Source organism: Heptranchias perlo, chromosome 2 (assembly GCF_035084215.1).
Source record: "Heptranchias perlo isolate sHepPer1 chromosome 2, sHepPer1.hap1, whole genome shotgun sequence".
NCBI classification, from domain to species: domain Eukaryota; kingdom Metazoa; phylum Chordata; class Chondrichthyes; order Hexanchiformes; family Hexanchidae; genus Heptranchias; species Heptranchias perlo.
Window position 1 is genome coordinate 124,573,103 of NC_090326.1, and position 17,495 is coordinate 124,590,597.

At 56.7% G+C, this 17,495-nt stretch overlaps 1 protein-coding gene across 1 annotated transcript in view; it reads right to left on the minus strand.

Annotated features, from left to right (window-relative positions):
• Window positions 1–17,495, minus strand: part of cubn (cubilin (intrinsic factor-cobalamin receptor)) — a 347,393-nt gene that overhangs the window by 94,654 nt on the left and 235,244 nt on the right. The window contains exon 40 of the mRNA XM_068007070.1: window positions 10,751–10,938. Within this exon, the coding sequence (XP_067863171.1) occupies window positions 10,751–10,938 (188 nt within the window). The remainder of the gene's footprint in view (window positions 1–10,750; window positions 10,939–17,495) is intronic.

Genomic DNA, 17,495 nt, shown 5'->3' on the forward strand with positions numbered 1-17,495 from the left:
TCCACACTCACCACTCGCCCCGCCAGCTCACACTCACCACTCGCCCGCCAGCTCCACACTCACCACTCGCCCCGCCAGCTCCACACTCACCCTCGCCCCGCCAGCTCCACACTCACCACTCGCCCCGCCAGCTCCACACTCACCACTCGCCCCGCCAGCTCCACACTCACCACTCGCCCCGCCAGATCCACACTCACCACTCGCCCCGCCAGATCCACACTCACCACTCGCCCCGCCAGCTCACACTCACCACTCGCCCCGCCAGCTCACACTCACCACTCGCCCCGCCAGCTCACACTCACCACTCGCCCCGCCAGCTCCACACTCACCACTCGCCCCGCCAGCTCCACACTCACCACTCGCCCCGCCAGCTCCACACTCACCACTCGCCCCGCCAGCTCACACTCACCACTCGCCCCGCCAGCTCACACTCACCACTCGCCCCGCCAGCTCACACTCACCACTCGCCCCGCCAGCTCACACTCACCACTCGCCCCGCCAGATCCACACTCACCACTCGCCCCGCCAGATCCACACTCACCACTCGCCCGCCAGCTCCACACTCACCACTCGCCCCGCCAGCTCCACACTCACCACTCACCCCGCCAGCTCACACTCACCACTCACCACTCGCCCCGCCAGCTCACACTCACCACTCGCCCCGCCAGCTCCACACTCACCACTCGCCCCGCCAGCTCCACACTCACCACTCGCCCCGCCAGCTCCACACTCACCACTCGCCCCGCCAGATCCACACTCACCACTCGCCCCGCCAGCTCACACTCACCACTCGCCCCGCCAGCTCACACTCACCACTCGCCCCGCCAGCTCACACTCACCACTCGCCCCGCCAGCTCCACACTCACCACTCGCCCCGCCAGCTCCACACTCACCACTCGCCCCGCCAGCTCCACACTCACCACTCGCCCCGCCAGCTCACACTCACCACTCGCCCCGCCAGCTCACACTCACCACTCGCCCCGCCAGCTCACACTCACCACTCGCCCCGCCAGCTCACACTCACCACTCGCCCCGCCAGATCCACACTCACCACTCGCCCCGCCAGATCCACACTCACCACTCGCCCGCCAGCTCCACACTCACCACTCGCCCCGCCAGCTCCACACTCACCACTCACCCCGCCAGCTCACACTCACCACTCACCACTCGCCCCGCCAGCTCACACTCACCACTCGCCCCGCCAGCTCCACACTCACCACTCACCACTCGCCCCGCCAGCTCCACACTCACCACTCGCCCCGCCAGCTCACACTCACCACTCGCCCCGCCAGATCCACACTCACCACTCGCCCCTCCAGCTCCACACTCACCACTCGCCCCGCCTGCTCCACACTCACCACTCGCCCCGCCTGCTCCACACTCACCACTCGCCCCGCCAGCTCCACACTCACCACTCGCCCCTCCAGCTCCACACTCACCACTCGCCCCGCCAGCTCACACTCACCACTCGCCCCTCCAGCTCCACACTCACCACTCGCCCCTCCAGCTCCACACTCACCACTCGCCCCTCCAGCTCCACACTCACCACTCGCCCCGCCAGCTCCACACTCACCACTCGCCCCTCCAGCTCCACACTCACCACTCGCCCCGCCAGCTCACACTCACCACTCGCCCGCCAGCTCCACACTCACCACTCACCACTCGCCCTGCCAGCTCACACTCACCACTCGCCCTGCCAGCTCACACTCACCACTCGCCCCGCCAGCTCCACACTCACCGCTCACTGCTCGCCCTGCCAGCTCACACTCACCACTCGCCCCGCCAGCTCACACTCACCACTCGCCCGCCAGCTCCACACTCACCACTCACCACTCGCCCCGCCAGCTCCACACTCACCACTCGCCCCACCTGCTCCACACTCACCACTCGCCCCACCTGCTCCACACTCACCACTCGCCCCTCCAGCTCCACACTCACCACTCGCCCCTCCAGCTCCACACTCACCACTCGCCCCGCCAGCTCACACTCACCACTCGCCCCGCCAGCTCCACACTCACCACTCGCCCCGCCTGCTCCACACTCACCACTCGCCCCGCCTGCTCCACACTCACCACTCGCCCCGCCAGCTCCACACTCACCACTCGCCCCGCCAGCTCCACACTCACCACTCGCCCCGCCAGCTCACACTCACCACTCACCACTCGCCCCGCCAGCTCACACTCACCACTCGCCCCGCCAGCTCCACACTCACCACTCGCCCGCCAGCTCCACACTCACCACTCGCCCCGCCAGCTCACACTCACCACTCGCCCCGCCAGCTCCACACTCACCACTCGCCCGCCAGCTCCACACTCACCACTCGCCCCGCCAGCTCACACTCACCACTCGCCCCGCCAGCTCCACACTCACCACTCGCCCGCCAGCTCCACACTCACCACTCGCCCCGCCAGCTCACACTCACCACTCACCACTCGCCCCGCCAGCTCACACTCACCACTCACCACTCGCCCCGCCAGCTCCACACTCACCACTCGCCCGCCAGCTCCACACTCACCACTCACTGCTCGCCCCGCCAGCTCACACTCACCGCTCACCACTCGCCCCGCCAGCTCACACTCACCACTCGCCCCGCCAGCTCCACACTCACCACTCGCCCGCCAGCTCCACACTCACCACTCGCCCCGCCAGCTCCACACTCACCACTCGCCCCGCCAGCTCACACTCACCACTCGCCCCGCCAGGCTCCACACTCACCACTCACCACTCGCCCCGCCAGCTCACACTCACCACTCGCCCCGCCAGCTCACACTCACCACTCGCCCCGCCAGGCTCCACACTCACCACTCACCACTCGCCCCGCCAGCTCACACTCACCACTCGCCCCGCCAGCTCACACTCACCACTCGCCCCGCCAGCTCCACACTCACCACTCGCCCCGCCAGCTCCACACTCACCACTCGCCCCGCCAGCTCACACTCACCACTCGCCCCGCCAGCTCACACTCACCACTCGCCCCGCCAGCTCACACTCACCACTCGCCCCGCCAGCTCACACTCACCACTCGCCCCGCCAGCTCCACACTCACCACTCGCCCCGCCAGCTCCACACTCGCCACTCACCACTCGCCCCGCCAGCTCACACTCACCACTCGCCCCGCCAGTTCCACACTCGCCACTCACCACTCGCCCCGCCAGCTCACACTCACCACTCGCCCGCCAGCTCCACACTCACCACTCGCCCCGCCAGCTCACACTCACCACTCGCCCGCCAGCTCCACACTCACCACTCGCCCCGCCAGCTCCACACTCACCACTCGCCCCGCCAGCTCCACACTCACCACTCGCCCCGCCAGCTCCACACTCACCACTCGCCCCGCCAGCTCCACACTCACCACTCGCCCCGCCAGATCCACACTCACCACTCGCCCCGCCAGCTCACACTCACCACTCGCCCCGCCAGCTCACACTCACCACTCGCCCCGCCAGCTCACACTCACCACTCGCCCCGCCAGCTCCACACTCACCACTCGCCCCGCCAGCTCCACACTCACCACTCGCCCCGCCAGCTCCACACTCACCACTCGCCCCGCCAGCTCACACTCACCACTCGCCCCGCCAGCTCACACTCACCACTCGCCCCGCCAGCTCACACTCACCACTCGCCCCGCCAGCTCACACTCACCACTCGCCCCGCCAGATCCACACTCACCACTCGCCCCGCCAGATCCACACTCACCACTCGCCCGCCAGCTCCACACTCACCACTCGCCCCGCCAGCTCCACACTCACCACTCACCCCGCCAGCTCACACTCACCACTCACCACTCGCCCCGCCAGCTCACACTCACCACTCGCCCCGCCAGCTCCACACTCACCACTCACCACTCGCCCCGCCAGCTCCACACTCACCACTCGCCCCGCCAGCTCACACTCACCACTCGCCCCGCCAGATCCACACTCACCACTCGCCCCTCCAGCTCCACACTCACCACTCGCCCCGCCTGCTCCACACTCACCACTCGCCCCGCCTGCTCCACACTCACCACTCGCCCCGCCAGCTCCACACTCACCACTCGCCCCTCCAGCTCCACACTCACCACTCGCCCCGCCAGCTCACACTCACCACTCGCCCCTCCAGCTCCACACTCACCACTCGCCCCTCCAGCTCCACACTCACCACTCGCCCCTCCAGCTCCACACTCACCACTCGCCCCGCCAGCTCCACACTCACCACTCGCCCCTCCAGCTCCACACTCACCACTCGCCCCGCCAGCTCACACTCACCACTCGCCCGCCAGCTCCACACTCACCACTCACCACTCGCCCTGCCAGCTCACACTCACCACTCGCCCTGCCAGCTCACACTCACCACTCGCCCCGCCAGCTCCACACTCACCGCTCACTGCTCGCCCTGCCAGCTCACACTCACCACTCGCCCCGCCAGCTCACACTCACCACTCGCCCGCCAGCTCCACACTCACCACTCACCACTCGCCCTGCCAGCTCACACTCACCACTCGCCCTGCCAGCTCACACTCACCACTCGCCCCTCCAGCTCCACACTCACCACTCGCCCCACCTGCTCCACACTCACCACTCGCCCCGCCAGCTCACACTCACCACTCGCCCCGCCAGCTCACACTCACCACTCGCCCCGCCAGCTCACACTCACCACTCGCCCCGCCAGATCCACACTCACCACTCGCCCCGCCAGATCCACACTCACCACTCGCCCGCCAGCTCCACACTCACCACTCGCCCCGCCAGCTCCACACTCACCACTCACCCCGCCAGCTCACACTCACCACTCACCACTCGCCCCGCCAGCTCACACTCACCACTCGCCCCGCCAGCTCCACACTCACCACTCACCACTCGCCCCGCCAGCTCCACACTCACCACTCGCCCCGCCAGCTCACACTCACCACTCGCCCCGCCAGATCCACACTCACCACTCGCCCCTCCAGCTCCACACTCACCACTCGCCCCGCCTGCTCCACACTCACCACTCACCCCGCCTGCTCCACACTCACCACTCGCCCGCCAGCTCACACTCACCACTCGCCCCGCCAGCTCCACACTCACCACTCGCCCCGCCTGCTCCACACTCACCACTCGCCCCTCCAGCTCACACTCACCACTCGCCCCGCCAGCTCCACACTCACCACTCGCCCCTCCAGCTCCACACTCACCACTCGCCCCTCCAGCTCACACTCACCACTCGCCCCGCCTGCTCCACACTCACCACTCGCCCCGCCAGCTCCACACTCACCACTCGCCCCACCTGCTCCACACTCACCACTCGCCCCACCTGCTCCACACTCACCACTCGCCCCACCTGCTCCACACTCACCACTCGCCCCGCCAGCTCACACTCACCACTCGCCCCGCCAGATCCACACTCACCACTCGCCCCTCCAGCTCCACACTCACCACTCACCCCGCCTGCTCCACACTCACCACTCGCCCGCCTGCTCCACACTCGCCACTCGCCCGCCAGCTCCACACTCACCACTCGCCCCGCCAGCTCCACACTCACCACTCGCCCCGCCAGCTCACACTCACCACTCGCCCCTCCAGCTCCACACTCACCACTCGCCCCTCCAGCTCCACACTCACCACTCGCCCCTCCAGCTCCACACTCACCACTCGCCCCACCTGCTCCACACTCACCACTCGCCCCGCCAGCTCCACACTCACCACTCGCCCCTCCAGCTCCACACTCACCACTCGCCCCTCCAGCTCCACACTCACCACTCGCCCCACCTGCTCCACACTCACCACTCGCCCCGCCAGCTCCACACTCACCACTCGCCCCGCCAGCTCCACACTCACCACTCGCCCCTCCAGCTCACACTCACCACTCGCCCCGCCAGCTCCACACTCACCACTCGCCCCTCCAGCTCCACACTCACCACTCGCCCCACCTGCTCCACACTCACCACTCGCCCCGCCTGCTCCACACTCACCACTCGCCCCGCCAGCTCCACACTCACCACTCACCACTCGCCCCGCCAGCTCACACTCACCACTCGCCCCTCCAGCTCCACACTCACCACTCGCCCGCCAGCTCCACACTCACCACTCGCCCCGCCAGCTCACACTCACCACTCACCACTCGCCCCGCCAGCTCCACACTCACCACTCGCCCCGCCAGCTCACACTCACCACTCGCCCCGCCAGCTCACACTCACCACTCGCCCCGCCAGCTCACACTCACCACTCGCCCCGCCAGGCTCCACACTCACCACTCGCCCCGCCAGCTCCACACTCACCACTCGCCCCGCCAGCTCACACTCACCACTCGCCCCGCCAGCTCACACTCACCACTCGCCCCGCCAGCTCACACTCACCACTCGCCCCGCCAGCTCCACACTCACCACTCGCCCCGCCAGCTCACACTCACCACTCGCCCCGCCAGCTCCACACTCACCACTCGCCCGCCAGCTCCACACTCACCACTCGCCCCGCCAGCTCCACACTCACCACTCGCCCCGCCAGCTCACACTCACCACTCACCACTCGCCCCGCCAGCTCACACTCACCACTCGCCCCGCCAGCTCACACTCACCACTCGCCCCGCCAGCTCACACTCACCACTCGCCCCGCCAGCTCCACACTCACCACTCGCCCCGCCAGCTCCACACTCAACACTCGCCCCTCCAGCTCCACACTCACCACTCGCCCCGCCAGCTCACACTCACCACTCGCCCCGCCAGCTCACACTCACCACTCGCCCCGCCAGCTCACACTCACCACTCGCCCCGCCAGCTCACACTCACCACTCGCCCCGCCAGCTCCACACTCACCACTCGCCCCGCCAGCTCACACTCACCACTCGCCCCGCCAGCTCCACACTCACCACTCGCCCCGCCAGCTCCACACTCACCACTCGCCCCGCCAGCTCCACACTCACCACTCGCCCCGCCAGCTCCACACTCACCACTCACCACTCGCCCCGCCAGCTCACACTCACCACTCGCCCCGCCAGCTCACACTCACCACTCGCCCCGCCAGCTCCACACTCACCACTCGCCCCGCCAGCTCCACACTCACCACTCGCCCCGCCAGCTCCACACTCACCACTCGCCCCGCCAGCTCACACTCACCACTCGCCCCGCTAGCTCACACTCACCACTCGCCCCGCCAGCTCCACACTCACCACTCGCCCCGCCAGCTCACACTCACCGCTCACTGCTCGCCCCTCCAGCTCCACACTCACCACTCGCCCCTCCAGCTCCACACTCACCACTCGCCCCGCCAGCTCACACTCACCACTCGCCCTGCCAGCTCACACTCACCACTCGCCCCGCCAGCTCCACACTCACCACTCGCCCCGCCAGCTCCACACTCACCACTCGCCCCGCCAGCTCACACTCACCACTCGCCCCGCCAGCTCCACACTCACCACTCGCCCCGCCAGCTCACACTCACCGCTCACTGCTCGCCCCTCCAGCTCCACACTCACCACTCGCCCCGCCAGCTCACACTCACCGCTCACCACTCGCCCCTCCAGCTCCACACTCACCACTCGCCCCTCCAGCTCCACACTCACCACTCGCCCCTCCAGCTCCACACTCACCACTCGCCCCTCCAGCTCCACACTCACCACTCGCCCCTCCAGCTCCACACTCACCACTCGCCCCGCCAGCTCCACACTCACCACTCGCCCCTCCAGCTCCACACTCACCACTCGCCCCTCCAGCTCCACACTCACCACTCGCCCCTCCAGCTCCACACTCACCACTCGCCCCTCCAGCTCCACACTCACCGCTCACCACTCGCCCCTCCAGCTCCACACTCACCACTCACCCCTCCAGATCCACACTCACCACTCGCCCCTCCAGCTCCACACTCACCACTCGCCCCTCCAGCTCCACACTCACCACTCGCCCCGCCAGCTCCACACTCACCACTCGCCCCGCCAGCTCCACACTCACCACTCGCCCCTCCAGCTCCACACTCACCACTCACCACTCGTCCCGCCAGCTCCACACTCACCACTCGCCCCTCCAGCTCCACACTCACCGCTCACTGCTCGCCCCTCCAGCTCCACACTCACCACTCGCCCCTCCAGCTCCACACTCACCACTCGCCCCTCCAGCTCCACACTCACCACTCGCCCCGCCTGCTCCACACTCACCACTCGCCCCGCCTGCTCCACACTCACCACTCGCCCCGCCAGCTCACACTCACCACTCGCCCCGCCAGCTCACACTCACCACTCGCCCCTCCAGCTCCACACTCACCACTCGCCCCGCCAGCTCACACTCACCACTCGCCCCGCCAGCTCACACTCACCACTCGCCCCTCCAGCTCACACTCACCACTCGCCCCTCCAGCTCCACACTCACCACTCACCCCGCCAGCTCCACACTCACCACTCGCCCCTCCAGCTCCACACTCACCACTCGCCCCTCCAGCTCCACACTCACCACTCGCCCCTCCAGCTCCACACTCACCACTCGCCCCTCCAGCTCCACACTCACCACTCGCCCCTCCGGCTCCACACTCACTACTCGCCCCTCCAGCTCCACACTCACCACTCGCCCCGCCAGCTCCACACTCACCACTCGCCCCTCCAGCTCCACACTCACCACTCGCCCCTCCAGCTCCACACTCACCACTCGCCCGCCAGCTCCACACTCACCACTCGCCCCTCCAGCTCCACACTCACCACTCGCCCCTCCAGCTCCACACTCACCACTCGCCCCTCCAGCTCCACACTCACCACTCGCCCCTCCAGCTCCACACTCACCACTCGCCCCTCCAGCTCCACACTCACCACTCGCCCCTCCAGCTCCACACTCACCACTCGCCCCACCTGCTCCACACTCACCACTCGCCCCTCCAGCTCCACACTCACCACTCGCCCCTCCAGCTCCACACTCACCACTCGCCCCGCCAGCTCACACTCACCACTCGCCCGCCAGCTCCACACTCACCACTCGCCCCGCCAGCTCCACACTCACCACTCGCCCCTCCAGCTCCACACTCACCACTCGCCCCTCCAGCTCCACACTCACCACTCGCCCCACCTGCTCCACACTCACCACTCGCCCCTCCAGCTCCACACTCACCACTCGCCCCGCCAGCTCCACACTCACCACTCGCCCCTCCAGCTCCACACTCACCACTCGCCCGCCAGCTCCACACTCACCACTCGCCCCTCCAGCTCCACACTCACCACTCGCCCCTCCAGCTCCACACTCACCACTCGCCCCTCCAGCTCCACACTCACCACTCGCCCCTCCAGCTCCACACTCACCACTCGCCCCGCCAGCTCACACTCATCGCTCACTGCTCGCCCCACCAGCTCACACTCACCACTCGCCCCACCAGCTCACACTCACCACTTGCCCCGCCAGCTCCATGCTCACCGCTCATCCCACCAACTCATCGCTCACTGCTCGCCCCGCCAGCTCACCATTGTCCCTGTCAGCTCATCACTCACTCAGAGTGAAAATCGATGCTTAAATCTCATTGTGATGCTGAGCACCCCTTCTGCCATCCCGACTGAGATTAGCTAACTCAGCACAAACGAGACTCGGACCTCGATAGTACTTTTGCACACTGAACATATGGGGAGTTGAATTTATTGGGGTTGAGTTTCCGCTTGTTTATGCTAGTTATATCTAGTTAAGCTATCTAGTTAAGCTAGTTACATCATAAGGTCAGAAATGGGGATTTTCGCTGATGATTGCACAGTGTTCAGTTGCATTCAACCCCACAGATTATGAAGCAGTCCGTGCCCGCATGCAGCAAGTCCTGGATAACATCCAGGCTTGGGCTGATAAATGCCAAGTAACATTGGCACCAGACAAGTCCCAGGCAATGACCATCTCCAACAAGAGAGAGTCTAACCACCTCCCCTTGACATTCAACGGCGTTACCATCGCCGAAAGCCCCACAATCAACATCCTGGGGATCACCATTGACCAGAAATTTAACTGGACCAGCCACATAAATACTGTGGCTACAAGAGCAGGTAAGAGGCTAGGTATTCTGCGCGAGTGACTCACCTCCTGACTCCCCAAAGCCTTTCCACCATCTCCAAAGCACAAGTCAGGAATGTGATGGAATACTCTCCACTTGCCTGGATGAGTGCAGCTCCAACAACACTCAAGAAGCTCGACACCATCCAGGACAAAGCAGCCCGCTTGATTGGCACCCCATCCACCACCCTAAACATTCACTCCCTTCACCACCAGTGCACTGTGGCTGCAGTGTGTACCATCATGCACTGCAGCAACTCGCCAAGGCTTCTTCGACAGCACCTCCCAAACCCGTGACCTCTACCACCTAAAAGGACAAGGGCAGCAGGCACATGGGAACAACACCACCTGCACGTTCCCCTCCAAAGCACACACCATCCCGACTTGGAAATATATCGCTGTTCCTTCATCATCGCTGGGTCAAAATCCTGGAACTCCCTTCCTAACAGCAATGTGGGAGAACCTTCACCACACGGATTGCAGCGGTTCAAGAAGGCGGCTCACCACCACCTTCTCAAGGGCAATTAGGGATGGGCAATAAATGCTGGCCTCGCCAGCGACGCCCACATCCCATGAACGAATAAAAAAAAAGTTATATCAGTGCAATCTGGGCAGAATCGGCTAAACCAGCGCAGAAGATCGGGGAATTTTTAACGTAAGTGAGTTATGACCTAAACCACTTTTGGCGTTTTCCGCGATCTTTTACGTTGGTTCAAGATTCAAAAACTGAAATTCTACCCCATTATTTTTAATCTCTTCAGTTTAAAAAACAAACGTGTTCTTCAAGGCACTAACCTTCACATAGCTGGTGCCACAGTCACTGGTGCTGTCTGGAATCTGGAAATTCTCATCAAAAGTGATTTCGAGGTGTTTGCTCTCATGGGCTATAATCTTCCAAGTACATTCGCTATTTTCAGGAAAATTCTGTGGCCAGTTTGGTGAATTGAAAGAGCCACTGTCTGCATGGACAATGCCACCACAACCTATCAGAAAGGAAATATATTTGTATTTAGGATTGCCAAAGTTCAAAAGTTTGATTATTAATTATAAAACCTGCAGTGGAATCATTAATTTCATCTCCATCTCTCTCTCTCTGGGTTGGTCACATTGCTGGGTTTCAAACTAGGAATCTCAGGTAGCATTGCTTCTGTCGGGTTCCGCTCTGAGAGCTCTATATTCCTCCAGCTCTGGCCTCTTGTCCATCCTCCACTTCCTTCACCCCACCATTGGCGGCTGTGGCTTCTTGAAGTCCTTCCCTAAACCTCTCCGCCTCTCTTTCCTTCTTTAAGACTGTCCTTAAAACCTACCTCTTTGGCCTAACTTTTGGTCACCTGCCCTAATGTCTACTTCTTTGACTTGATGCCAATTTTTGTCTGATTTCACCTTAGGACATTTTACTGTGTTAAAGATGCTATATAAATGCAAGTTGATGTTATTGCTGTTACTTAATTTATAAAACTCACTCAAGCTATATGTTGAAAACTGAGTGTTCTCCAAAGTCAAGACCTGACTCCATTTACACTACATAACAGCGGAGTAACTTCTAAAGCTGGATTAATTTCACGCATCATAACATGAGACTTGTTCCTTTCACAGACCAGGTACAATCCACAGGCATGGATTCCATCCAACTTACTTGACTTTGTCAGGAAAGGTTCTGCAAAGTTGCTCTCTGTCCCAAAATTAAAGCAAGCAAAACTCCAGAATGCCTACCTATCTTTATAGCTGACATTATATATCCTAGACCAGTTGACTACCTTAGCATGACATTTCCAAGGCCTCAATAGTTCAGAAACCATTATATTTACATGGCATTTGATCATCTTCATATATTTAACCTTACAGTCCTCAATCCTGTTTCTAACTAGATAGAAATCTAGCTTTTTTTTAAGGCTTTAATCAACACAATATTAACTACTTTAGTTTGGATTCCTCTCTATACTTCTACTAATCTAGAAAAATATTCCTTCTAAACTTGAAGCTTACTAAATTATTCATGTTTGCTAGCTCTATGGTTATGAATAAATAGAGTGATTCCATGCACATTATACATTGTACTAAGCATGTTAAAATCTCAGTTATGTATATTTTAATCTCTATTTCTCCATTGAAATTAAATACAGTTCTGTAAATAATCCCTTATAACTTAACATGCTGCTCTTGGAAACAGTTCTGGATATATTCTAAAAAGCATTCCCCACTTTGACCACATGCATTACCCTAAATCCAGTCTATCTTCGGAAAGTTCAAATCACCCAACATTATTGCCCTGTTCTTCTCATGTGTCTCTTTGAACTGTCTGCAGTTCTCTCCCTTTATCTCACTTCCCTAAAAATTGTACCATTTCCCTTCCTATTCCTTAACCCTATTCATATGGATTCTGTCTTAACACAACCCCTGGGACATCTTTACTTCTTAAAAACTCATCTTATAACTGTCAGTCATGAACCATTTCAAATTATTAAATTAAAAATGCAGAGGAGGTATATTGTGCCAGAGAATAAATTTTATTGGTTACATTTACAGTAAAATACTACGTTAAACATGGTGTGATAGAGCAACAATTCCTGTTTGTAACACTCCAGTGTCATTCCCTGACATCATATATTTTGATTGGTTTAAATTGTTTTTAAAAATCAGAAGTCCTGAAACTACTCCGACTCACCTGTAATTAAGCAGACTCATAAAACTGAAACCCAACCAACAAATGGTACAAAAAAAATCTAAATTATTTATACTACACTTATTGAGTAACTGAAATTTCTCATGTCTAAAGCTTTGTAATGTATTAAATATTAAACATTAAATAATTGACATTGAATATTAGATATTTCACATGATTAAACTTCCTTAATCAATTATCTTTTGTATCTTTGAATACCTTCATTACAATTTTACTTGAAGGCCTCAGCCTCTTGGGTTTTTTCCCCATAGCTATCACTCATTAACTGAAGGGAGATGCAGCAGTATGAGTGTGTGGCATGTGCACAATTTTCCAGCATACATCAGTGGGATTCTCTCAGTGCTAGTGGAAGGGTATGTCTCCTCATGGCACAAAAGGATATTTGAGTTTCCTTCACATTTTTTTAGTTGAGAGAGAACGTAAGTCAAAGACAGCTAGCCAGATAGAGAGACAGAATGGGCTTTAATGAATGTTAACAAAAAATGTATTTATTTTTCTTAGTGTCTTTCCTCATACTATAAACTGATTTCTGAACTTTTCTTTTCTAAGCAAAAGACAGAAGAGAATTGAATGCTGAAAGCTTTCCTGGTGCATGTTTCACAAAAACAAAGGCAATTATGCACAACTCTACTTTGTTTCTACTTTAAAAACCAAAAGCATTCTAATTAATGCTACTGTGCTTGTGATTTATTTAACCTGTCACAGTGGGCAAGGGAAAACTAAAGATGGGATTTTAGAAGATGTTTTTGAGCAAAAAAAAAACAAGACCAATGTAACTTCCAGGCATATGTGCTTGAATCACAATACCAAAGTACAGGTTAAAAAAAAAGTGCATACTTTTGATAGGTTCAATGTGAAAACACTGCAGAGATTTCAATTGCAAACTCTTAGAAAGAACCAAGTAGGTGTATGAGTACCAACATAGTTACATTGAAATAAACCTTTTTTGTAAGCACCTTTAATTATGGTTCAAAGAAAATATCCTGATAAACTGATTAAAGTAATAAGAAATTCAGGTGGCTAATATAGTCAACATGGTAATTTTTTGAAAACCTAGGTGAAAAGCCAATGCCCATAGTGTAGGACACCACCATGGTTGAAAAGAGTCAGACAGCAGTATGATATAGAACAACAGCAACAGTGGGTCTGCTTTGTGATGTTTGGGAGGAATTAAACTTCAAATTCCAAAAACATGGGGCTTCATTTTAGCACCCGCTACCAGGTGCGTTCCTGGCAGGGGGGGCTCCGAAAATCGGGGAAACCCGGAGAGGGTCCGGAGCCCGGCTCCAACCCGCCCACTTCCGGGTTCCCCACAGACACGCCGGGGTGTGCGCGCAGCCCCCGCAGGTGGGAATCCCGCAGGCAATTAAAGCCAGCGGGATGCCACTTAAAAGTATTTACGTAGGTATTTCAGGTCATTAACTGACCTGATTAAGGGAATATGTGAGGAGGGGTGGGATTTTATATACAATTGGGACTGTTTCCCACACTGGGGGAAACACTCCCAGTTGAAATGGACATGTTGCAGCTGTCAGCCTGTAGCAGCTGCAAAGGTCCATTTGACAGGTGGGGGTGGGAGACCCTCACTCATTGCAGGAGGCCGCTCTGTCACTTGGGACAAAGTTTGGCCTCCACCACCCTCCTCCTGACAATCAAAATCACCAACTTGCACACTTACCCCGGGGTCCAGACACATGTACCTACCTTGCGGACCCCCTCAGATGTACATCTTCCGGATGGGGGCTGCCGTAGCTGCAGTCATGACCTCCTCGGAGGGCGAACAGCATCACCAGCCTCACCAGCCTAGCCGGCCACGCCGTCCACCTCTGACACGTGGAGCTCCACAACAGAGTGCTGTGACACATCCACCTGCACAGCAGGAGGGAGGGCAACCGCAGAGAGAGATGCGTCACAGAGGGCACTACCCTCGCCACAGGGTCCACAGACCGAGGCTCAGCTTCCTGGACCTCTCTGAGCAGCAGTGCACACGGAGGCTCAGAGTCACTCGACATGTAGTCGTGGACATCTGCAGCCTCTTTCATGCCGAGCTGCTCCCGGTTGGCCCGAGCACCATCTTCTTACCTGTCGCTGTCAAAGTCACCACTGCCCTCAACAACTTCTCCTCCGCATCCTTCCAGGGTGCCACCAGGGACATCGCCAACGAATCCACAAAAGAGCCCTGCAAATACACCTACACCACTCTGCAGTGACACAATGGGTGTCATCAGTTGTGGGTCTTCATTGTGATCCTCAGGAAAGGGCATTATTGCACAAACCAGGCAAGATTCGCAAAGACGTGGCAGTAGTGGTGCCAATATAATATGTAATGTGAGTTGGTCAGAAATTAAATATAAGTAAAAACCATGACAAACCCACAAACACCCTTGTGCATCCCCTTCATGCTCACGACACGTTTGCCTTACGCTGCCGACTGCACATATGTGATGCATGCCCTGTGGCTGCAGCACAGGTAGTGGCAGGTTGAGTGAGGCTGACTGTGAAAGAGATGCACAAGAGGGTGAGTATGAGATAGAGCCATGAGATTGTATGAGGATTGGGTTGAGTGGTAGTGGAGGGATGAGTACTGGGGAGGTGAGTAAGTGCAGGTAAGATGAGGATGAGCTTTGAGTGGGTATGAGGGGTGATGTGACAGAGTAGTGTTGGCAGTGCAGAAGGAGATGTGGGGTGGGGGTGGTGATGTGGCAGATGGAGTGTAGGGGAATGAGTAAGTGTACTCACTTTGGCTAACCTACTGAGGTCATTGGAGCGCCTTCCTGGTGGAAGAGGCAGGCCGCTTCCTCCCGCCCGCCGGGGGGAAGATTTCTGTCCTCCCCCTCCTCCTCACCCCATCTAATGATACCTGGAGTGAGGCATCATTAAACTGGGAGCAGCCTTCCCCCTGGGCTGCTCCATGCTGTAATTTTTCCTATTTGTTGCAGCATCTGTCAGTGGAGGACTGCCCCTTTAAATAGAGCTCCTCCAGCTGACAGAGCTTACTACGCATGCGCAGCCCGCCTGACATGCAGATCAGCAGTGGGGAACCCGGAAGACCAGGTAAGTGGATCTAATTAGGCTGCGATCGCGCGGGGGGCAGACTGATTTCGCAGGGCGCGCAATAGCCCCCCCGCCGCGAACCCGCAGCCCTGCTAACATCGAGCCCATGAAAGTCTGTCTGCAATTTCTGTAACTAAAGCTAATCTTTCAACACAAATACAAAAGGACTTGCAGTTGGAGAGGTCAATAGATATGCAGAAGATTGGTGGACAATATCAAAGATAAGCACAAGAGAATTACGCATTTCGAGATTGTGACAATTAGGACTCCATTTTTGCCAACAGCTCACCACTAACAAGATTATTACTGCTGCAGATATTGCACGGTTTGCCGTTGACTATATTTTTAGAACATTTTATGTTTCTATTGAGATTTATCTCCCTAAAACATCTGCCAGCATGGAAAATAACAGGAAGCTTGTCCTCAGTTTATTGGTAACAGTTGTCTCTATCCAATAAACATTAATCCCTCCAGGGCAAGGGTTGAATTTGTCATTAAAAATTTATTGACTTACATAGACTAAAATCTGAAGATAAAGAAATGTACGAACTAAGTGGACTAAATGTTTGCACATTTATTATTTTATGTCAATTTATAATAATTAAGATTGAAAAAAAATGTTGCAAGTTTGCATGATGGATAAATTGGGCATTTTTAAAGGCAGCAGCAATACAATCATGAAACATGCAAGTTCCATTGACTCTAAGTTTAATGTGAATAGGTTTACATAGATTAGGTTAGTTAATACCAAACCTATGTTTCAAATTTAAAAGTTAATTGAGGATGTAGAGCACTTGCAATATAATTTTCCAGCAGTGGGACATTTCCAAGAGTAAATCTTGCAATGGGGGGGGGGGGGGGGGAATCTCTGGAATGGGATGGGGGGATCTTTGAAATGGGGGTGGGGGAGGGAGGGTCACTAAAGTGGGGAAGGGGTCTCTGAAGGGGGGGTTCCTCGGTTTCCCCTCTTCCTGCTCATGGCCGGCCTCTTGGTTCTTGGAACTTGTTGCACAACAGCTGCTGGTGTGAAACTATGAGCAAAAATACTCAACTACAGGGGACCCAACCTTTATAAGGTAAATGCAATGATGTTTGTAAAAGTCATGTGATCAGGTGTCACATGGTCAGAATGTCACATGATCAAACCTCCAGGAATACTTCCAACCAGAGTTGGCAACCCTATTTTAGACTCAGTCTTTGCCTTTCCTAAAAGATGTTAATAACAAGTGTTAACCAGTGGAGAACAGTGTACTGCTAAACACTGGATTATGCTGTCTGGTAAATAATCTTCTAATAACCAGCTGTTTAAAAAGTGAGGTTATGGCCTAATCATTACTGAACTATGATGTCATTTTGCTGGGAATGTCCAGATGCCACAAATGCGGCCAATGTGCTGAAACAGTGCTGGAGATCTAATCCCCTCAGTGTCAATGTACTGAGAATGGATTGTTCCTCGTTCACTGGGACTTTCTACTTGTATATTTTACTCTCAAAAGTCAGTTGGGAGTTGTAAAGGCATCTTGTTGTCTATTAATAATAAAAGAGAGAACAACGCTGCCTTATTAAGCCAGTCATGAAATTTCACAGTCAAATTAAAAAAAAGCAAAAATGGGGTGACATAACTGGATTGCTAATGACAACTGCACCAAACATAGAGGAGAAGAGTTTCCACTTTGGGCACAATCGGGGAATTGTGCCCAAAATGCGCTCAAAATTGCGCTGGTTAGAGTGGTTTAAGAGTGGTAACCTGGTGCAGTTTTATTAATACAGCTGAAAATATGTTTATCATCAAAAATAAGCATC